This window comes from Trachurus trachurus (genome assembly GCF_905171665.1).
Source record: "Trachurus trachurus genome assembly, chromosome: 21".
Lineage (NCBI taxonomy): Eukaryota > Metazoa > Chordata > Actinopteri > Carangiformes > Carangidae > Trachurus > Trachurus trachurus.
The window spans coordinates 29,810,177-29,833,605 of NC_139899.1; the positions used below are offsets into that span (position 1 = coordinate 29,810,177).

General features: G+C 40.6%; 1 protein-coding gene across 2 annotated transcripts in view; it reads right to left on the bottom strand.

The window, feature by feature from the left end:
• Positions 1-23,429, bottom strand: part of mao (monoamine oxidase) — a 151,812-nt gene that overhangs the window by 104,549 nt on the left and 23,834 nt on the right. For both annotated transcript variants that reach the window (XR_014596319.1, XM_083997052.1), the window contains exons 4-8: positions 9,722-9,826; positions 8,361-8,452; positions 8,113-8,254; positions 3,771-3,920; positions 869-1,028 (exon numbers count right to left, since the gene is read on the bottom strand). Coding sequence is in view for 1 of the 2 variants with exons in the window: in XM_083997052.1 (XP_083853178.1) it covers positions 869-1,028; positions 3,771-3,920; positions 8,113-8,254; positions 8,361-8,452; positions 9,722-9,826 (649 nt within the window). In the remaining variant the exon portion in view is untranslated. The remainder of the gene's footprint in view (positions 1-868; positions 1,029-3,770; positions 3,921-8,112; positions 8,255-8,360; positions 8,453-9,721; positions 9,827-23,429) is intronic.

Here is a 23,429-nt window from a genome sequence, read left to right on the forward strand (position 1 = left end):
GCTACGGAGGCTCATTATGGGATTTCTTGGTTTCCCTCATCAAACTCATCAAATACACAATCCAACAACTCCACAACGCTCTGGTGGACAAGTTGTGACCTGCACATTCACCACGCTATGAGATAATAACACAACGTTACCAGACAGAGTTGTTTTGGAGGGAAATACAGAGACTGGTTGATGAAAAACTGTCCCTGAAGGCAACGCGCATCAGTGGTTTTGCATGAATTTCCCTCTAAAACAACTCTGTCTAGTAACGTTGTGTTATTATCTCATAGCGTGGTGAATGTGCAGGTCACAACTTGTCCACCAGAGCGTTGTGGAGTTGTTGGATTGTGTATTTGATGAGTTTGATGAGGGAAACCAAGAAATCCCATGAGCCTCCGTATAGCGTAGCTCTGAGCAGCTCACGGCTCTGCTCCGCCGTTCTAAAAATAGCATAGGGATTATGGCAATAGGCCAATTTGCCAAAATGTTGTACTATCCCTTTAACAGGATGTGAGCAGGTAGCCTTCAAAATAAAAGTCTGAGAGGGGAAATAAAACTAATATTCTTTCATTTCCAGGCTTTGTTTTCCAACTGTTTGGATAAAAACGGGTCTGATGAGATGAGACATGCGGCGTCTCTGCAGGACGGAGCGATGTGAGTTTAATGAAGCAGAAAATTAAACTGTGTTTTGTGTTTGTTTGTTGTTTGTTGTCTGATAGAAAAGTTGTTTTCCAGTAAAAAAAAAAAGTGAAAATGAGAAAAGAGGCTGAAGCTGAATGTGACTGATCTGTTTTGGAGCACGAGGATCATTTGTCTCTTGATTTATTGAGTCGTTTCATCTTTTCTTAATGGTGTGATATGAAAGATTTATTCCTCTCACCCTTCTGCCTCCAGAAGTTCTCTTTGTAGTAAACCATGCACTTGATGACCGAGCCCATGGGCACGCGGCTGATCAGCTGGTTCCTGAGCGGCGGCAGCTCGGGGTTAAAGTGCATCTTCATGTTCATACCAGGAGGCGTGGCCACGATCACGTACTTAGCCTGAGAGAGAGAGACACACACAAACAGGTTTAGGTTTAGGTTAGGTTTATTTGTTTAGCACAAAAAAATGCATATAATGCTGCGCAAGGAGGGAACGAAGTCCTAGCGAACTTGTACACGGCAAAAACTCAAAATCTTTCCAAGAATATTTGTCTTTTTTCTTGTCAAAATGTCTCATTTCTGGTCAAAACTAATCTCTTTCCACTTTAAATAAGACTCATCACCTAAAAATTAACTTGTTTTTAGATCATTTTCACTTGTTTCAAACTAATTTTCACTTGAAATAAGTTGAAAAATCTGCCAGTGAAAGCAAGTTTTTTGTGCTTGTAATAAGAAAGAAAAACTTCCCCCGCTATCAGATGATTTCAAGCGAAAATATGCTTGAAAGAAGTAAAAAGTGTCTAAAAACAAGCTACTTTTTAATGTGATGAGTCTTATTTTAAGTAGAAAGAGATTAGTTTTGACTAGAAATTAGACATTTTGACAAGAAATAAGACAAATATTCTTGGTAAGATTTTGAGTTTTTGCAGTATACAAGGTTCCACCCCTGTCAATAATACAAAACAAGAGACAAGCAGACAACATGCATGAGCTAAACAAAAACAAAAGACAAAAGATCAATAGCAGCAGGAATCAAGGTAGGACTTGAAGCAACTAACAGCAAAAAAATATGTGACAAAAGCAGAACAATGACAGAGAAAACATAGTTAAAGAGCGAGTAGGGAAAGATAATTAAGTTCCTGTGGTCCCTTCAGATTCTTGAGAAGAAGAAAAAAGAAGGAAGGCGGGAAGGACGAAGGGAAAGAAGAAAGGAAGGAAGGACAAAGGGAACGATGGGAGGAAAGAAGGAAGGGAAAAAAAGGGAGGAAAGACAGATGGAGGGAGGGAACAGATTGGGTCAAAAAAGAAGGAAGAAGGAAGGACGAAGGGAAGGAAAGGAGGGAGGTAAAAAGGATTGTGGAAAGAAGGAAGGGGAAGTAAGGAAAGATGGAGGTGTATAGGGAACAGACCAGGTCAACTGGATCAAAAGAGGAAGGAAGAAGAAGTAAGGACGAAGGGGAGGGAAGGAAAGAAGGAAAGAAGCAAGGGAAAAGGGATTGTGGAAAGAAGGAAGGGAGAAAGGAAGGAAGGAAAAAAGGAAGGATGGAGGAAGGGAACAGAGTGGGTCAATTTGACCCAGAAGGAAAACAGGAGGGTTAAAAATGCAATGGGAGGAGATGGACTTCATTGATTCATTGATAAATTTAATTCAATCCAAAGCTTGGGGCCTCTATAAGTGATGCTGGATTGATGACTTGATGTTCAGGAAGACAGTGAAAATAAGGTTGATGTGAGCTGCAGCATCCCATGGCAGCAGGTTGCCGAGCAACCAGTGGATGGCAGCACAGAACTACGGATGGAGCCGGTGGAGAAATAACTTCTGTATGAATGTGTGGACAAATAATCCACTGACCTCCAACATCTACATGAATAACAGTAACATCATCACTCCTCTGTTTCTGCTGCAGAAAAGAGCAGTAAGAGTTATTCATAAGGGAGGCAACAGAGAACCCTCTTTTTTTATTTCTGCAGGTTTATTGAAAGTGGCCGATCTAATGGAACTTCAGACCTTAAAAATAATGTATGAAGCAAAGAACAGATCATTTACAGAACTTGTTCAAGCTGGAGGAAGAGGATAACAGACTGGAGCTTGATTTAAAACATACATTTCCAAGGCTACACTGCAAAAATCTCAAAATTTTTCCAAGAATATTTGTCTTATTTCTTGTCAAAATGTCTCATTTATAGTCAAAACTAATCTCTTTCCACTTTAAATAAGACTCATCACCTAAAAATTAACTTGTTTTCACTTGTTTAAAACTAATTATAAGTTGAAATAAGTAGAAAAATCTGCCAGTGAAAACAAGGTTTTTTGTGCTTGTAATAAGAAAGAAAAACTTGCCCTACTATCAGATTTTTGAAAGTGAAAATATGCTTGAAAGAAGTAAAAAGTGTCTAAAAACAAGCTGCTTTTTATGTGATGAGTCTTATTTTAAGTATAATGAGATTGACTAGAAATGAGACTAATATTCTTGGTAAGATTTTGAGTTTTTGCAGTGTAAGCTTAAAACAAATGTGTATTTCTGTTGCAGGTGTAAAACTATGGCGTTCACAAAGCAAGGAACTGAAAAGTTGTACAAGTATATCTCAGTTTAATAAAATGTTTAAAAAAGGAAAGATAAGCATCTACAAAAAAGAAGAAGGAGAAAGAGAAACAGAAGGGGAAAAAAAAGAAAAGATAGATAGACGAGCGGTGTCCACTGCTATTGTGCTTTTTTGTTTCATTTGACTTATTATTATTATGTGCAACCATGTGAAGTATGTAAACCATGAATGGAATAAATCAAAATAAAATGAAATACAGTCCTATGTTAATGATTCATGGGCGGAAAAAAAGAAGAAAAACATCAAACTTCTGCGTCACCAATCTGCACTTTCCTCTCATCTAATGCTTCTTTATGAAATATTGAACTATATGAAATCTTTATTTAAATGAAACCACATGTTCAGAGGAGAAGACGTCAGGAAACACAAGAGAACTGCTATATTTTATAACTTTACTGTTTGTTTTCAGATGTAAAAACCCTGATTACAGCTGTTATAATAATAAATATAAATAAAGTATATAAAAGGTCACACCAGACAGACAGAAATGTTCCAGTTAAATCACCACCAAACTGGTTGTTTCCACGGTTACTGTACCTTGTAGGTCTGTTTGTCCAGCGTCTCCACCACCACCGTGTCTCCGCTCTGGTCGATCCTGTAGACCGGAGACTGCAGCTTCACGCGGTCGCCCAGCTCGCGGGCCATGCACTCGCTGATCTGCCCCGAGCCGCCAACGAACTTCCTCTCCTATAGGACAGAGAGAGAGAATCAACTTCCAATTCAAATTCCCGGACAGAAACCCTCTCTATTTTCAAAAATCGACTTAAGGGATAGTTCAACATGTTGGCAAATTGGCCCATTGCCATAATCCCTATAGTCATAGCAGTAGGTTCGTTACCTTTAATTGTCGGTGCAAGCTATTTTTAGAACGGTGGAGCAGAGCCGTGAGCTGCTCAGAGCTACGCTACGGAGGCTCATGGGATTTCTTGGTTTCCCTCATCAAACTCATCAAATACACAATCCAACAACTCCACAACGCTCTGGTGGACAAGTTGTGACCTGCACATTCACCACGCTATGAGATAATAATGGAGCATTACAAGACAGAGTTGTTTTAGAGGGAAATACAGAGACTGCTTGATGAAAAACTGTCCCTGAAGGCAACGTGCATCAGCGGTTTTGCATGAATTTCCCTCTAAAACAACTCTGTCTGGTAACGTTGTGTTATTATCTCATAGCGTGGTGAATGTGCAGGTCACAACTTGTCCACCAGAGCGTTGTGGAGTTGTTGGATTGTGTATTTGATGAGTTTGATGAGGGAAACCAAGAAATCCCATGAGCCTCCGTAGCGTAGCTCTGAGCAGCTCACGGCTCTGCTCCGCCATTCTAAAAATATCTTGCACCGACAATTAAAGGTAACAAACCTACTGCTATGACTGTAGGGATTATGGCAATGGGACATTTTGCCAATATGTTGAACTATCCCTTTAAAACATTCCCTTTTAATAGAGCATATAGTTAGGGATCTGAGTATGGCATCTTTTTATTAATGTCTTCCTTTAACTTAATTTATTTTTAACTTGATTTATTTTTAACTTGGCCTTATTACACAATAATTTTACTCATATGATTGTTTTAGTTTTATCATTGCTATTGTTTTATTGTGTATCACTGTGTATTATTAGGACTGGCTGTATGATTGGTGACAAAAAAGTTAACCATCTGATGTATGCCGATGATTTGGTTGTGTTTTCCCCGAGCAGCGCCGGTTTTCAACAGCTGCTGAATGTCTGCTCTGGATATGGTGCTGAACACGACATAAAATATAATGCCAGCAAAAGTCACCTTCTGATCTGCCGCACCAGAGAGAAACCAAAAAATGGCTTTTCCTGCTTTTAATCTGTCAAATCATAATCTTGCTCCCTGTAAAAAGGTCAAATACTTCTGCCATTTCCTTACAGAGGACATGACAGATGATGATGATATTAGAAGGCAGTGCTGCAAAATGATATGTGCAGGCGAATACTCTCGTTCGCAGGTTTCATTCGTGTACAGATGACGTTAAAATGTTCAAAGCTCTGTACTGTAGCTACACCTCTGTACACCGCATAGCTGTAGGTTAACTACAAGAAAGCAAGCATGAAAAAATTACAGGTTTGCTATAACGATGCATTAAGAATCTTACTTACTGTAAAAGACCTCGATGGCTGAGTGCGAGTGAAATGTTTTTAAATGCACGTGTCAACACCTTTAACCTTTAACTCAGGTTTTTTTTTAACTTTATAGTAATTTCTATTTTTGATATCAATGTAAATAAAATCCCTATCTCTATGTTTTAGCTCTATTCTCTTTTATTGTCTGTGTTGTGTGTCTGTTGTTGTGTTATGTCTTGCTATGGACCCTGAGTCCGAAATAAAGTTACCAGTATATATATTATTACTTTCTGATTGTTGAATAGCCTAAGTTTTTAATTGTTTGATGTTTTGTTTAAAACACCTTGAGATGCATTTTATGTATGAAAGGCGCTATATAAATACAATTACTATTACTATTATTATTATCTGGACCGACAGCTGATAAATCCTTCACGTAGCCGATCAAATCTGTTGATTCATCCCGGTTTTATCCTCCATCGCTCACTGTGAATTCCTTAAACCACAGGGAAAATGTGTTTGCACAGCTCGAGCTGCTAACTGACTGACAGGGCGGTCGAGGACGAGGGCGCTGCCAAAGCTCTCCGACTCCTACACAAAAATTTAAATAGACGGTGACCTTTTCCATATGGTTAGTGTCGACGTCTGCCTGTTTCTCTCCCTGATCGCTAACACATGCCGACCGTGCATTCCTCCTCCTCGGCGTTTGGGTGAATTTTTCCTGCCAGTCGGCGGAAAATTAGCAGCTGAATGAAGCTAAATGTTTTCTGGCAGCGCGGCGGCGGCGATGGCGAGGTGGGTCTGAGCTTCGTCTGCTCTGATTAAAGACGAGCTGATGCAACATTTTACAGCTTTAAACAAGACGACAGCTCAGGTGTGTGTGTGTGTGTGTGTGTGTGTGTCTAAAATCTTACCAAGAATATTTGTCTTATTTCTAGTCAAAACAAATCTCATTCTACTTAAAATAAGACTCATCACATTAAAAAGTAGCTTGTTTTTAGACACTTTTTACTTCTTTCAAGCAAATTTTCATTTGAAATAAGTAGAAAAATCTGATAGTGGATCAAGTTTTTCTTCCTTAATACAAGCACAGAAAACTTTCACTTTCACTGGCAGATTTTTCTACTTATTTCAAGTGAAAATTTGTTTGAAACAAGTGAAAATGATCTAAAAACAAGTACATTTTTAGGTGATGAGTCTTATTTTAAGTGGAAAGAGATTAGTTTTGACTAGAAATGAGACATTTTGACAAGAAATAAGACAAATATTCTTGGAAAGATTTTGAGTTTTTGCAGTGTGTGTGTGTGTGTGTGTGCTGTTCACACACACTCATAAAGAAGTGCATGTGCACGGCTGTGACACCAGAGCCGGACCGCACCGTCGTCTGTTTACAGAAACAACAGGGCCAGTACCTCGGTCGCCACGGCAACAAGGCCACTCAGCTTTTAAAAAGTGAGAGCGCTCCAAGAAAACAAGCCTTTGTCCCGACTCATCATTATGCCGGGACGATCGTCAGGAAACCAAGATGAAGGAATCTGAAGTCCAACAACACTTCACGTTGTCAGGCAGCGTCAGGCTGAGTCTGCAGCTGAAAACAGAACCGACGTGGAGCAGAAAGGTCAAACTGATACACGATACGACGAGGCATCACAGCGTGTGTCGGCCGCGGAATAAACAGCCGAATACGATCCGAGCTCGGCCCGAGTCCGACCGGGTTGGAGGTGAGGTCACGGGGTCAAGCTAAGGTCTACGACGTCCTACAGGATCCTGATGAAGATCCATGCGATGGAAACGTTAATCCCTACAATAAACACTTGAGGAGCTTTAACAGTGTGTGGACCTCACCCTTTTTTTCAAGTTTACTTGTTTGTTAGTCCTGCACCTGCAACACTTTTGGATGTGCGTGTTCTATCCCACTACTAAGTCCTACAGGGTGCTATGTTTTCCAATTAACACAGAATCTGTTTTTAATGCGGAATATCGCAGAATTTGACTTAAATACCGTTTTCGGGTCGAAGAGGAACTTATATCTGGGGAAAATTGCACAGAGGGAAGCAAATGTAGATGGCACAGCCCCCCTGTCGTTTCACATGCCCCTTCCCCCTTCTAAACACTTTACAGGTGAGGCGCCAAAAGTCCGTAACACATGCTGCGTTGCAAAATATAAGCATAGTATTAGGGTGTACTCCATATAGCCTAAGTTTACAGAGGAAGTGCAATCTTTGAGCCAGCTTGGAACATAAGGCTTCAACATGGTCATTCCATCATGGTCATTCCGCGATATTGTCACGAGCTTCACCTTAAGCATGGCGAAAAACCCAATACATGCAATGACCACGTACTGTCCAAAAGCCATGTGAAAAACAAGGTAATTATTTTTTAAACTAATATATTTATTTTACTGGAAACAGTTTAAAGCTCAAGCATTAACATTTTGTTGGTACTCAAAGTCCTTATAGTGCAGTGTTATGATGCATGATGCAGACCTTGTTCTTAAGCTATGCAGGAAAAGTGTTGTTTGGTTGTTACCTCAATACATTTAAAGTAATTTCTATTTAATTTGTGTACATTTTAGTCATTAACATTAAAAACACACTCTTTTTGGTGGGAAAATAAGAGTAAAAGGTAAAAAAAAACGGAATTCCCCAAAATTAAACGGAAAAAACAGAATTTTGAAAAATTAAAACGGAAAATAATGAATTTGGGACAAAATAAAACAGACTTTATAGGGCCCTACTACTGAAGCCGTCGGCCATGTTGGTCCTCTTAGAAAACGGCAGACCCACCTGTCCTCCGTTAGAGGTGGAGAAGATCCTCATGGTTCCTCCGCACTGCTTCACGTACCAGAGGAACCACAGTGCCGACACCTCATGGGGTTCAGACGTCACGTTCACGTTGACGAACAGCGTGGCGAAGCGGCGGACGGTGCTGCGAGACAAAGGGGAAAGAGAGACGGAGAAGATGAGTTAACATTAACATCATCAACAATGGGAGAAACCAACACATGAAGGTCCATTGAGTCTGTCTGCAGCACCTGGTCCAGCAGATCTTCTCAAACAGCTGCTGCATCGACATCTTGTCCCACTGCTCGGCGTGAGGAGCTCGCCACGGAGCTTCTCTAGGAATCTGAAACACAAAGAGGAGGAGGAAGAAGAGGAGGATGGTCAGTGTCAGTTGGATTTTCTTTTGATGAATGTGAATTAAAAAACAAAAAAAAGAATGGTTTATCTGATTTTCATGTTGAAATACAAGAAATTAAATGGAAACACAAAGCATTCTTCTTTTCTTGAGTGTCAAAGAGCAATTAACTACATTTTAAAAAACAGTTTGATTTTCATATTCTGTTTCATAGAACAAAAAATAGCATCACTACACTGCAAAAATTCAAAATCTTTCCAAGAATATTTGTCTTATTTCTTGTCCAAATGTCTCAATTTTAGTCAAAACTATTCTTGTTTTTAGATAATTTTCACTTGTTTCAAACAAATTTTCACTTGAAATAAGTAGAAAAATCTGCCAGTCAAAGCAAGTTTTTTGTGCTTAATAAGGAAGAAAAACTTGATCCACTATCAGATTTTTCTACTTATTTCAAGTGAAAATCTGCTTGAAAGAAGTAAAAAGTGTCTAAAAACAAGCTACTTTTTATGTGATGAGTCTTATTTTAAGTAGAATGAGATTTGTTTTGACTAGAAATAAGACAAATATTCTTGGTAAGATTTTGAGTTTTTGCAGTGTAGGCAACAGAAACTAAAAAACAGACCGAAAACAACTTTTTTTTTTTTTTTTCATGTTTCGACACCAGAAGTTGTCATTTTCAAGGTAAGACCGTGGGCTGGACTGGATCAGTTATGACTTTTTCCACCTCTAACTCCAGATATGTTGGGGACTCCCATCAAGTTTCTGCAATTTTCAGCTCAAAATCTCTTCAAACTTGTTGCAGAAAATCCTCTTCTGCACTCGCCACTTTTGTGTGATATGCGCACAGATGTCTGTAGATGTCAGGCCTTGTTTTGCCATGTCTAAAATCATATCAGAGGAGGGCTCCTAAGACCTTTTTTTGGGCTCATTGGCGCTCTTGAAAATGACAACATCCGGTGTCAAAATATGAAAAAATCTGTGTTTTTGTTCTGTTTTTTAATTTCTGTTGTCTAGAGATTTTATTTTCTTTGACTCTTTGACTCTCAAAAAGAAGAATGCTTCGTGTTTCAATTCGACTTTTTGTATTTCAAAGTGAAAATCAAATAAACCAATTGTTTTCTGTTTTTTAATTCATTAATTCATCAAAAGAGAATCCAATGACCAAAAGATACACTGACCGATGAGCCAGCCAGCGACAAACAAACATTTAGTAAAGACGAGAAGCTACGTGTGGAGAGAGTCGAGTGAGAGCTTTACCTCCTTTCCCATCTCGTCCATCGTCCTCCACAGGTTGTTGAAGTCCAACAGGACGAGGGGGTTCCACATGGGAGGGAAGGAGCCTTTGAACGGGTACGACTTTCCCTGTTGGACACATTTATTTTTTATTTATTTATTTATTTATTTGATTAGGACATTGCACATTAATCAACATGTCAGCCAGAGCATCAATGTAAATATGCCGGAGTTAGCATAGATGCTAATTCACATCCGTTGTCCTAAGGCAAGTCAAGAACATACAAACAATATACCAATATACAAAGAGATAAAACACAGTTTCACACAAAAAAGTGGCACATTTCATCCACATGGATCATATTTCAATATCGTAAACTCTTTGCACAACTGCTGATTGACATTGATCTGATATTGGCCTCATTGACCTACAGTGGCATCATGCAAAAGTTTTGGCACCCCTAGTTTAAAATGTGTGTTAATGTGAACAGTTCATCAAGTGGAAGGTGAAATGATCTCCAAAAGACATAAAGTTAAACAGTAAACACTCTTTTATCAGTGTATTATTTTAGTTTTCTACAGTTTCAGAGTGAAAAAGGGAAACAAAGCAGCAGCCTGCAAAAGACTTGAGCTCTCAGATAACTTTGACCAAGGTATCAGACCGGTATTCTGTCATTTTGAAAAAATATATAGTTTAAAATGTAAAGTGAATGTGTCATCTGTAACTTTATGTCTTTTGGAGATCATTTCATCTTCCACTTGAACTGTTCACATTAACAGACATTTTAAACCAGGGGTGCCCAAACTTTTGCATGATGCCACTGTATAAGTAGGTACAGATCATCATCATCTGTTTTCTTCAGCTACATTTTGTTCAAGTAAGTTAAAGTTCTTGTTATATGAGTTCAAACAGCTGTAAATAAAGACACGGTGGCGAGTAGCAGCAGGTTTCAGGTAGGCTGTTTTGACATTTACTCCTGAAAACCAGCCTCAGTCGACTTTGAGCCGACCTCCATTGTGCTTAGTCATAATGACTGAACTAGAGCAGCAGCTCGGTGCGTTGTGAAATATCTCAGATCCACACAGTCATCAATCACGATAAGAGTCCACACACACTGCAGCTACAGTACCTGTGTTATGGAACTACTGACTGCTCTGTTTCACAACCACACAACCCGTTCACCAGTGTGTGTGTGGTGGCACCGTGCCATTAACTCTGTGGCGTGGCACATTTCACGTTAAACTGTGTGTTGGCTGGTTTTTCTGAGAACCAGGTTCAGTTAAAGGTTGTTGGATGTGGACCAGGACGAGTCAGAGGAAGACGGGGACAGAAACCAGAAACAGGGAGGATTATCTCTGGCCTCCTACTGAGTCTGCACAGGAATGTGACACAAAGCCTGACCTGTTTAACATCTATAGGAATTTACACCTCAGGACGTGGGATTTCTTGGTTTCCCTCATTAACTCATCAAATACACAATCCAACAACTCCACAACGCTCTGGTGGACAAGTTGTGACCTGCACATTCACCACGCTATGAGATAATAACACAACGTTACCAGACAGAGTTGTTTTAGAGGGAAATTCATGCAAAACCCGCTGATGCGCGTTGCCTTCAGGGACAGTTTTTTATCAAGCAGTCTCTGTATTTCCCTCTAAAACAACTCTGTCTGGTAACGTTGTGTTATTATCTCATAGCGTGGTGAATGTGCAGGTCACAACTTGTCCACCAGAGCGTTGTGGAGTTGTTGGATTGTGTATTTGATGAGTTTGATGAGGGAAACCAAGAAATCCCATAATGAGCCTCCGTAGCGTAGCTCTGAGCAGCTCGCAGCTCTGCTCCGCCGTTCTAAAAATAGCTTGCACCGACAATTAAAGGTAACGAACCTACTGCTATGACTATAGGGATTATGGCAATGGGCCAGTTTGCCAAAATGTTGAACTATCCCTTTAAACCTACAGTAAATCCACTTGGTTCCTGCTGCTGCATCCAAATGATTGTGGTTTGGGGGTAAAGATGAGTTTGTCAAAGAGGCTCAACATCAACTGAGTTTTACTAATCTCTCAAAATAAAACAAAGAGATGTTCATACAGGAAAAGGACGGCGATTAGATTTCTGATGCTCAAAGATTCCTATAAGAAACCAATCAAATCAAATCAACAGCCTCTTTTCAACATTATTCCAAAAATACATCAGCGTGTTGTTGAGAATCCCCCTGATGATCAATGACAGCCTCACTGAGCCTGAGTCAAAGACCGTTTCATTAAACCGTCACTTCCTGTTTATGTTCAGGACAGGCCTGATGTGCTCAGCAACATCAAGCAGCTGGAAAACACACACACACACACACACACACACACACACACACACACACACACACACACACACACACACACACACACACACACACACACACACACACACACACACACACACACACACACACACACACACACACACTACTCTACACACATACTCTTCTAACCACCGGGGATGTTGAGTCACTGCTCACAACCACAGAAGACCAACAGGCCTCAGAGCTCTGAGCCGATGCAAACTGATTCCTTATTGTCACTGACAGAACAGACTCGTTATTGGTCTGGGACAGAGACAAAACTACAGGCTTTCTGTGTCTTAGCTCTCTCTAGATTACAACAACAAGGGAGGGTGGGCGGACATGTTTTAGAGAAACAAGCTAGTGCACTTCGAGGATGGTTGAAAAAAAGAAAGTAACACAACCTTGAAGAGCCCCAACACTTGAACCAACAAACCATACCACAAGGAAACAATCCCAAACATGCAAAAGACAGAGTGACATTGTTACAGCAAATGGATACCAACTGTCTTCGTAACAAAAAGACACACCAAAAAACTTCCAAATACCTCCATGCTGCTCGTATGTAATGTCCGTCTTGTATTGAAGCCCCGAAATGCGAAATTGTTCCGAAAAAATTGTAATAAGTCTATATTTCAAGCTTGTTTGCAGCGGAAGCTTCTCTTCCTGGTCCGTCCAAATCTCGTGAGATTTGCACCAGCGTCAGTGCGATTACTACTATAGACTTATTAAATTTTTCCCTAGCGCCGGGTAGCCATGGTAACTCCAGTTTGTCTGCATCAATTTTAGTCGCGTTTTTTGCTCCCCCAAAACAATTTAGGGGTCAAAAATGGCCGGAATTCTCCTTTAAGATCCTGTCATTGTCATTATGTTTCGTTTCAACTACTGTGAAAACTTGTCGTACGTGCACACCATGTGTATGACTCTGTACTGTCCATGTAATGTATGTGTATGTAGTAGCAGCTGTTCCAGCAGCCAAGCCCAACACAAATTTCCTGCTAAGGACAAATAAAGTTTATCTTATCTTATCCATTAATTGACTTACTCACGTATCAGAGGTTGTTCTAAGAGCTACGCTACGGAGGCTCATGGGATTTCTTGGTTTCCCTCATCAAACTCATCAAATACACAATCCAAAAACTCCACAACGCTCTGGTGGACAAGTTGTGACCTGCACATTCACCACGCTATGAGATAATAACACAACGTTACCACACAGAGTTGTTTTAGAGGGAAATTCATAATAAACCACTGATGTGCTTTGCCTTCCATGGGGGCAAATTGTCCTTTTTTATTTTATCTATTGTATCTGTTTACTGATTGTTTATTTATCTGCTTATTGGTTGTCTATTGTTCTATTGTCTTAAGTGTTTTTTTTTTTAGCTCTCCCAAACCCTTTTCCAATGTGGTCTTCTTCCACAAATGACAAATAAACTGACTCTGACTCTTCAACTACTGTTGAAACTTGTCGTACATGCACACCATGTGTACTCTGTACTGTCCATGTAATGTAGCCTACACTATGTGTATGTAGTAGCAGCTGCCCACGCCCAGGACAAATTTCCTGCTAAGGACAAATAAAGTTTATCTTATCTTATCCATTGACTGACTTACTCACGAAGGCCTGACGCCCAAACGTATCACAGGTTGTTCTAAGTTTGATTTAGATAATAATGTCAATCTCATTCTGAGTCCCACACAGTATTTTGAAGATCACGTTTTTGTTGCTTTCTAGTAAACCACCTCTCAGCAGAGTAGCTACAACCAGGAACCAGCGGTCCATTCATGCATGTATGCTGCTGCAGCCATGCATGGTCTCTCTGGCGTAACATCATTGACATTTAGATTGACGGGTAAATTTGTTTTAAACCCCATTAAACTCCAGCTCCCCCCTGAAAGACACAAAGAGCGGCTCCATATAATGATGCCTTTGTGCGAGTGCTCTCAGCTCTCACAGTGGATGCTGTTTTTTTCTTTCTGGGATCACTCTCGTCCTGTTGTATTGGCTCGAGCTGCTCCACCGCTGAGCCAATAATGACCTCTCATTACATAAAGCATCTAATTTTGTCTTGTTATGTAATTCACTATGGTTTTTATGGGGAGATTCCTTCCTGACCGCACCCACGTTAAAACGGCTCAGTGAGTTTTTATTTTCTCTGTTAATTGGACTTGTTCGTTTAATCGTCTTTAATACGACTGCACATGTGCATGTAGTTTCACCTGCTGTTATCTGGCTTCATAAACATGACAACTGGTCTAATAAACTCACAGGTTCAGATCTGAAAGGTGTCTGTTGTTTTTTGCAGGGTTGAGGTAAAGTCAGTGTTTATATTTATTTCCATTTGTGCGCTTTCTTTATGTTTGGATATTTCACCCTGGTTAGCAGGTGTGTCAATGCAAATCAAATGTGTGTGGTTGTTATCTCTATAATGGAGACAAAACCCTGTGTGCTCTATGTGCAGGTTTGAACTTTGAAAGTTTTATCTCAGGTAAAGTTGAGTACAAAGGACCAAAACCAAGTGTTTTAGTTTTATCATTATTGCTTATATATCAGACAGTGGTGGATTATCAAAGGAAACCACCTGAAACGTGACTTTTTGTGGTATAAAAATAACAGTCAGTGTCATTTTTACAGCAATGTCAGTCCAGATATAGACCTACAGTATGTTGAATAAAGTGTTAATGTAGGAAGATAAAACTAGTGAGGAGGAGAAGACGGAATACGGTTCATTAAAGTTGTACAATAGGTTTTTATCAAAGGGGAACAAATAATTAACGCTCTTTGTTTCCAGTCCATCAGACAGCAGGATAAACAGATGTTATTAACTCGTCTGTAAGAGAAGGCGACCGACGCTGTGAACTTAACAGAGGAACAGGATGTTTGAGAAGCTTCAGGGAACATTTAGTGCTTTTAGTTCAGTCTATAGAAGAGTCTGTAGATAATGAATGACCTCTATAGGCAGTGTGTATGTGAAGCTTAATGAAATCGATTTAGCGATTCATTTTCAATTAAAAATGCCCAGAGAGGAATTTCTTGACCTAGAGGAGAAAGAAAAGAAGCTGTTTATGTTTTAAGTTGTTTGTGTGTTGACAAAGAATTGATTTTTTGTGTGTGTGTTTGTGCATAAGGTGAAAATAACCTCATTAATGAGAGTTATGTGATATGTTGGTTAAGAAACAAGAGCTTGAAGTAGTCCATCATGTTTTCAGTCGAACAGAGTAAAAGTTATAGATTTCTATCTTATTTCTTAACTGGATCATTATCATTTTATTGATTTAAGAGGAGCTGCAGGGAACATAAGGGCATGTTGCATCGGTCAGAACCTGAGTGGAGACTCTGTATAAAGTTATTATTGTTGTATATAACCAATAAAATAAAATGAATGATTCCTGGTGCAGTGAAGATATCAGCAGCACAGTCTGGACTTCAACCCTGAGTCAGCGTTTTTTAATCCGAGCAACTCTCACCTGAAATGAACTCTGGGTTATGAGAGGGCAAAAGCTTTATCTACCGACGAGGCTACAGAGTTCACCACCACCAGCAGCAGCAGTCAGGAACATCCACCTCTAACAGGTTTCTAAAAAACCTCGATAGTTTCACTTCACCATGACGATGAACCTTCTGTTTTCTGTCCGTCGTGTTGTTTTTGTTTTTGCTGCTTAGACACAAGAAGAAGGACCCAGAGGACAAAGTGTCCCACAATAGGCTACAGCAGCACATCACCCACTGCACTGTGCACAAAACTGTCATGTCGTTGCCGCGGAACAACAGGTCTGTCGCCATGGTGACGGCAGCGAAGTGAATACAGAAGGAGGAGGAGGAGGAGGAGGAGGAGGAGGAGGAGGAGGAGGAGGAGGATGCACGGCAGCATCTGTGTCCACATCAACGAGCAGCATCAGAGTCAGAGGCAGCCTGAACATCAGTGTGTCCATCACACAGCTGCTGTCTGCTGTCACTCTGCAGCACACACACATAACAGGAAGGACCAACGGGTTATTATGACTTTTAAATGAAGAATCCTATACAGCACTGGGTTTTCAACCTCCGGTCCACGGACCGGTACCGGGCCGTGGATCATTTTGTACTGGGCCGCAGAAAGAGAATGGAAAATATTAAATATAAATAATTGTTCGTTTTGTCTAATTTACACTTCAGGTCGTTTTATTTTGGAAATTTTGCTACTTCCGCTTGTGCATCTTCCCAGCGCTGCGCAATTGACAGGCAGGTCCACAAACGTAAAAGAGTGAAAAACACAGATTCAATAATGAGACGACAGAAGACCCGACGACTGCCAACAAGAAGAAAGCTGTTCTAAAAGAAAAAACAAGAGTCCTGTTTAAATTACGGGTTCATTGCAACAGGTGATTCACATGCTCCAAGCTCCACAGTGTGTAATAAATGTGGGGACCGGCTCTAAACCTCTCCTTTACATAAAACTTCAAATCTCCCTATGTTCTGGGTTAAAGCAGAATATCCTGAGATCCCAGGCTGCGGTAAAAATTTTCCACTGGTGACCGGTCCGCGGTGATAAAAAGGTTGAGAACCCCTGACATACAGCACTGGGTTATAGATGCGGTAATGTGAAAGCATCACTTTTAATCATCAATGGGCTCAGATTAGGCTCAAAAACATTATAAGAAAGTTATAGGAAAAGGATTATTTTAGAACAAACTCAGAGCTTCACTCTGATTTAACTCAACGAGCTTTACATCTTCATCCTCCTGAATGTTTTACTAGCATACCGGTAAATATTGTGGAATAGGTACTCTCATCTCGGAAAGAAATGTTCAAAAGGTGCTGAAAGAAATATCTAATTGCTGGCCTGTTACCTTTTTAACATTTGCAGTGTTTATATCTTTGTAATTTGTGAATTTCTTTAAAGCAGAAGTGAGTGATATATTTGTGTTAATATAAGTCTTAAATAGTTACATCTTCCGACAGCAATCACTTACATAGAGTGTTTGGACTGAAACACGGGTCTGTCAGTCACTCTGCTCTGCTCTGAGCCGAAGAGAAAACATTTATCGTATCCTACAGTTTTTATCCAATGAGGAGAGAGAACGGCATGCAGGGCTGTGTGTGCAGCCAAGGAACGCCGTGAATGTGGTGACGTAGCGACGAGGACTGTTATGGTGCGTTCAAGGAAACTCGTATTTTTCCGACCGTGAAGTCGTACCAGTTCGATCTGGTACGACTTCACGGGTCAGAAGTTACGAGTGGCCGTTATAGTGACTTTCACCGGTAAAACAGGTCGGAAAAACACGAGTGGGTTGCCTGGAACGCTACAAAGTCGTAAGTTGTGACTTGAAGCTGTAATTTACGATTTCAAAAGCCTGCCTGGAACGCAGCATTAGCGAAAACGACCGGACCACTCACTTCTGCTTTAAGTTTTGTGATATTTTATGGGTGGAGGCTTCACTTAACCTCTCTGGTTTTTTCCCCTCTTCCTTCCTGCACTACGTATATGTCATCTATCTCTGTGATTTGTGCACTGCATACCTTTTTTTTTTCCTTGTGCAAATAAACCATTAAACCTCTGTAAGCCTGTAAAATAAATTTGGTACATGTATATAAATCATTTTATAGCTGTATGCTCTAAAGATGTTTCCCCCTCGTTTCTGTTATAAACCTACAGTAATTCCTTCCATATGCACAGACACGATGATGATGATGAGCACAGAAAGCAACTGGTGTCCAGACTCGGTGCTGCCTGCGAACGTGCAAACAAACACGCCTCGGCCTCGGCCCCGGCCGCCCTGAGACGATCCTGTGCTGTTTCTCAATCTCTGATAAGCAGAGGCAGTACTTAATCAGAGTCTGTTCCCCCATCTCCGATAGCGACGGCTCATTAATAAATCCTGTGCTGAGAGCTGAGGGCTGCAGCTGCCTGTTAGCCGGTAGTTTGGTGATAAGAAAGTCCCGGCGCTGCTGGCCTCGGCCCTCTGGATTACAATCTGCCTCGCTAAAGCTGATTAGCTACGCGGCTCGGTTGAAAGCTATAGCTCTAATTATTACACACACACAGGCTCGGCTCACACGCTGTGAAGAAATGTCACTGTCATACATGTTAAGATCACTGGCAGCTCTGAATCCCTTTGTTACTAAAGTTCAGAGTCAGTTCACTGCAAAAACTCTTTTCCAAGAATATTTGTCTTATTTCTTGTCAAAATGTCTCATTTCTGGTCAAAACTAAACTCTTTCCACTTAAAATAAGACTCATCACATTAAAAATTAACTTGTTTTTAGATCATTTTCACTTGTTTCAAACTAATTTTCATTTGAAATAAGTAGAAAAATCTGCCAGTGAAAGCAAGTTTTTTGTGCTTGTAATAAGAAAGAAAAACTTGCTCCACTATCAGATTTTTCTACTTATTTCAAGTGAAAATCTGCTTGAAAGAAGTAAAAAGTGTCTAAAAACAAGCTGCTTTTTAATGTGATGAGTCTTATTTTAAGTATAACGAGATTTGTTTTGACTAGAAATGAAATTTTGACTAGAAATAAGACAAATATTCTTGGTAAGATATTTGAGTTTTTGCAGTGTTGGCTGATCTCAGAGCAGAGATACGACATGTTTCAAACTGCAGGTGACAGGAAGTGATGACAGTGAAGGGTCGTGGTCCGATCTGGTCTGGTTTGGTTTGTTCTGGTCTGGTTTGACTTGCAGTGGTTTAATATTGACGTGTCCTGATCTCAGGCCTGTGATAAACGCTGACCTTCCACCATTCAGAGCATCAACAAATTCAATTAATTACAGAAGACTTTCAGAACTTGAACGTCTCGTCCCCCCGCTGCCTGACTCTGAAACTTCCAACCTCTAATCTCTTTAGTTGGATCTCCGGTTATATCATCATGCTCTTGTAATTCTGTTGTTTGTCCTGCAGCAGAAACTTTCTGTAAAAACTTTTTAGAAATCAGCTGATCTCACTTACAAAGGTTTTTCATTCAGTTTGTGAACTTTTCTCTCAGTGGGAGTTTTAAATTAAATAGTTCTCTGCAGCTGTCAATCACTCTGTCCCACTGTGACATCATTAAACCCCTGTTTTCTAAGAAATCCTTATCCACCGCAGCTTTGTTCTGCTCACTTCCTGGACACCTACAGTACAGTATGACCCCTCAGACGCTCAAATACTGAGACACAACAGACTGAAACTGACCAAACAACACATTTAAACAAGATTTTACTGATAAATACTAACATTTCCACTAATCTCCTGTGTCTCTGAACTGTCTTTTTAACCACATCACAGCCGTTTAGTCTCAATCTCATGATCTCCACTTACAAATTACGTAAAAAATAATATTATTATAATGTAATAATATTCATTATGTGGCCGAGGTCAAAATCCAAATCTCAGGAGCTGCAGTTCTTTCTGATAAAAAGGTAAAAATGTGTCTCATCAACATTGTTGTGCATCATCAGCACCATCAGTGTTGTGTTGCTACGGAGACGCCTTGGACAACAAATCATGTATTCATGTAAAAAGGACGAACATCACATCAATATTATCGATATATGATGTTTTTGCTGCATCAGTGTGTAATCAGCTTTCTGTGCAACATGTTGTATTATGTCTCAGTTTTTTTTCCTGCTGTGACTCTTTATTTAAACTTTATTGATCCCTGCAGCACAGACGTCGTCTCTTTAAGGAGGTCGGAGCTACAGATGAAAGGTTCAGATCGGTTTCCTTCTGAATAAAGACCAGCTGTGACCGCTGTGTGTTAAAGGGATAGTTCAACATTTTGGCAAATTGTCCCATTGCCATAATCCCTATAGTCATAGCAGTAGGTTCGTTACCTTTAATTGTCGGTGCAAGCTATTTTTAGAACGGCGGAGCAGAGCCGTGAGCTGCTCAGAGCTACGCTACGGAGGCTCATTATGGGATTTCTTGGTTTCTCTCATCAAACTCATCAAATACACAATGCAACAACTCCACAACACTCTGGTGGACAAGTTGTGACCTGCACATTCACCACACTATGAGATAATAACACAACGTTACCACACAGAGTTGTTTTAGAGGGAAATACAGAGACTGCTTGATGAAAAACTGTCCCTGAAGGCAATGCACATCAGCTGTTTTGTATGAATTTCCCTCTAAAACAACTCTGTCTGGTAACGTTGTGTTATTATCTCATAGCGTGGTGAATGTGCAGGTCACAACTTGTCCACCAGAGCGTTGTGGAGTTGTTGGATTGTGTATTTGATGAGTTTGATGAGGGAAACCAAGAAATCCCATGAGCCTCCGTAGCGTAGCTCTGAGCAGCTCACGGCTCTGCTCCACCGTTCTAAAAATAGCTTGCACCGACAATTAAAGGTAACGAACCTACTGCTATGACTATAGGGATTATGGCAATGGGCCAATTTGCCAAAATGTTGAACTATCCCTTTAAACAGCTGAGGCGTTGAAATAATGAGGTCACGACTGCGTCACTGTTATCACGCAGGATCAATTCACACTGATGGTTTTGTGTTTTTTTTTTTTATTGTTTTTATGGGTTTCTGTTAATCATAAAAGAATCAGCAGCTTTAATCTTTCATCATAAAATCAAATCAGTTCATGTGGTGAAGATTCATTACTCAGTGTTTTTTTTGCAGAGTCAGCTGTGGGAGCTACACACACACACACACACACACACACACACACACACACACACAGTCTGACAGTGATACGGGTGAGCAGCTTTTGATGAGGCACGCCGCCATGGAAACCAGCCAGGAAGCTACGAGAGGCGAGTGTGCAAGAGTGTGTGTGTGTGTGTGTGTGTGTACTGTGTGTGTGTGTGTGTCAGGGTCTTTGAGTGGATCTTGCAGAGATAGTCGCCACGGAGACACAGGAGCTGGATGGATGCGGAGGCTCAGTGTGCAGCTGCTGCAGCGAGCGACCGACCGACCGTCATGACGGTGACATTTCACAGCAGCAGTGAAGTAGGTCAGTGGTGCATCAGCGCTAAACACACGGTGGTGAGAGGAGACGCCACGACTCAGCCTTGATTCATGTGGAGAGGAAATATCAAGCAAACAAGACCAATCAGCCGACGGCATCAAAACATCTGTGTCCGCTCAGCCAATCAGAAGAGAGGAGAGGAGAAGAGAGCGCTCTCTGTTCTCTATGAGTGATCCAATAAAAAATAGAGCAGATTTCAGAATAAAACACTCAGAGAAACCAAATCCTGCAAAGTGTTGGTTGGATGGTGGGTCCAAGTGGTGGTGAAGGGGCGGGGCTTAGTTGTGACATCACAAAGTGACAGGAAGTCCTGACGGCTGGTTTTAAGGCTCAGTTTCTGAATACAGGCTGTGTGCATTTCTCTGTGGACTGAGGCTTTGATACTTTCACAGTATTAATATAGAACCTAGAGCTGCTTTATAATCACACTACACATGGACATCTACCTTTATACTGTATGGAGCTTTAACACAAACATCTACCTTTATACTGTATGGAGCTTTAATACAAACATCTACCTTTATACTGTATGGAGCTTTAACACAAACATCTACCTTTATACTGTATGGAGCTTTAACACAAACATCTACCTTTATACTGTATGGAGCTTTAATACAAACATCTACCTTTATACTGTATGGAGCTTTAATACAAACATCTACCTTTATACTGTATGGAGCTTTAATACAAACATCTACCTTTATACTGTATGGAGCTTTAACACAAACATCTACCTTTATACTGTATGGAGCTTTAACACAAACATCTACCTTTATACTGTATGGAGCTTTAACACAAACATCTACCTTTATACTGTATGGAGCTTTAATACAAACATCTACCTTTATACTGTATGGAGCTTTAATACAAACATCTACCTTTATACTGTATGGAGCTTTAACACAAACATCTACCTTTATACTGTATGGAGCTTTAACACAAACATCTACCTTTATTTTGAAGGAGCTTTAACACAAACATCTACCTTTATACTGTATGGAGCTTTAACACAAACATCTACCTTTATACTGTATGGAGCTTTAATACAAACATCTACCTTTATACTGTATGGAGCTTTAATACAAACATCTACCTTTATACTGTATGGAGCTTTAACACAAACATCTACCTTTATACTGTATGGAGCTTTAACACAAACATCTACCTTTATACTGTCAAATATTGAGCCTCCTCCTTCCTTGTATGTGCAGGGGATTGTGGGTAGTGTACATTACAAACAGCTTTCTATGTAATTCAGTGAAAGTTGTGTTTGTATGTGTGAGTTTTGTGTGTGTCCATGCACTCCCTGAGGCCACAAGCTCAAAGTCCATCTCTGAAGTTGACATTTATTGACTTGAACACAGTCTATGTTGAGATAAGGGCCCACAAACACACACACACACAAACACACACACACACACACACACACACACACACACACACACACACACACACACACACACACACACACACACACACACACACACACACACACACACACACACACACACACACATAAAGTTTCCAGCCTCACCAGGAAGTCCTATGATTTACAGTAGGGTTGGTTTAGAGCAGGGAACATGGCAGCGGCAGCAAATCAAATCAGGTGGAGAAACACAACTGTGTTAAGGACAGCGGTGCGTCCACGCTAATGAGATATAGAACAAAGAATAAAGAGAACAAAGAGAGAGACACAGAGAGAGAGATGTGGATGGCCTCAGCGTCTCTTTCTTCCTCCCTTCTTTTGTTTGCTTCTGCCCGTCCTTTCAACCACTCAGAGAAAAGAGAAACTGCATTACAGAGATCCCTCGGGCAAAGATTAGCATCTCCAGCCGCTAATGCTGCATGGAGAGCAGAGGGGGGAGAAGACGTGATGGAGGAGGAAGTTGCGGCAAGGACACGTTTTTTCTCTCCTCCTGAGCCGTTCACGTTAACGTCTTCTCAGAGAAACTCGGGGTGAAGCAGCGTTGTGATGTTGTGATGCGTCTGTCAAGAAGCCGTCACGTCACATCAGCTCAGGACCGACGTGACGAATCCTCCTCACGACAAACTGGATTTACTGCAGAGGAGCTGATGAATATCAACACTGATCGACACTGATCGATCCATGTCGGGAGGATTAAAGGGATAGTTCAACATTTTGGCAAATATATGGCCCGTTGCCATAATCCCTATAGTCATAGCAGTAGGTTCGTTACCTTTAATTGTCAGTGCAAGTTATCTTTAGAACGGCGGAGCAGAGCCGTGAGCTGCTCAGAGCTACGCTACGGAGGCTCATGGGATTTCTTGGTTTCCCTCATCAAACTCATCAAATACACAATCCAACAACTCCACAACGCTCTGGTGGACAAGTTGTGACCTGCACATTCACCACGCTATGAGATAATAACACAACGTTACCAGACAGAGTTGTTTTAGAGGGAAATTCAGAGACTGCTTGATGAAAAAC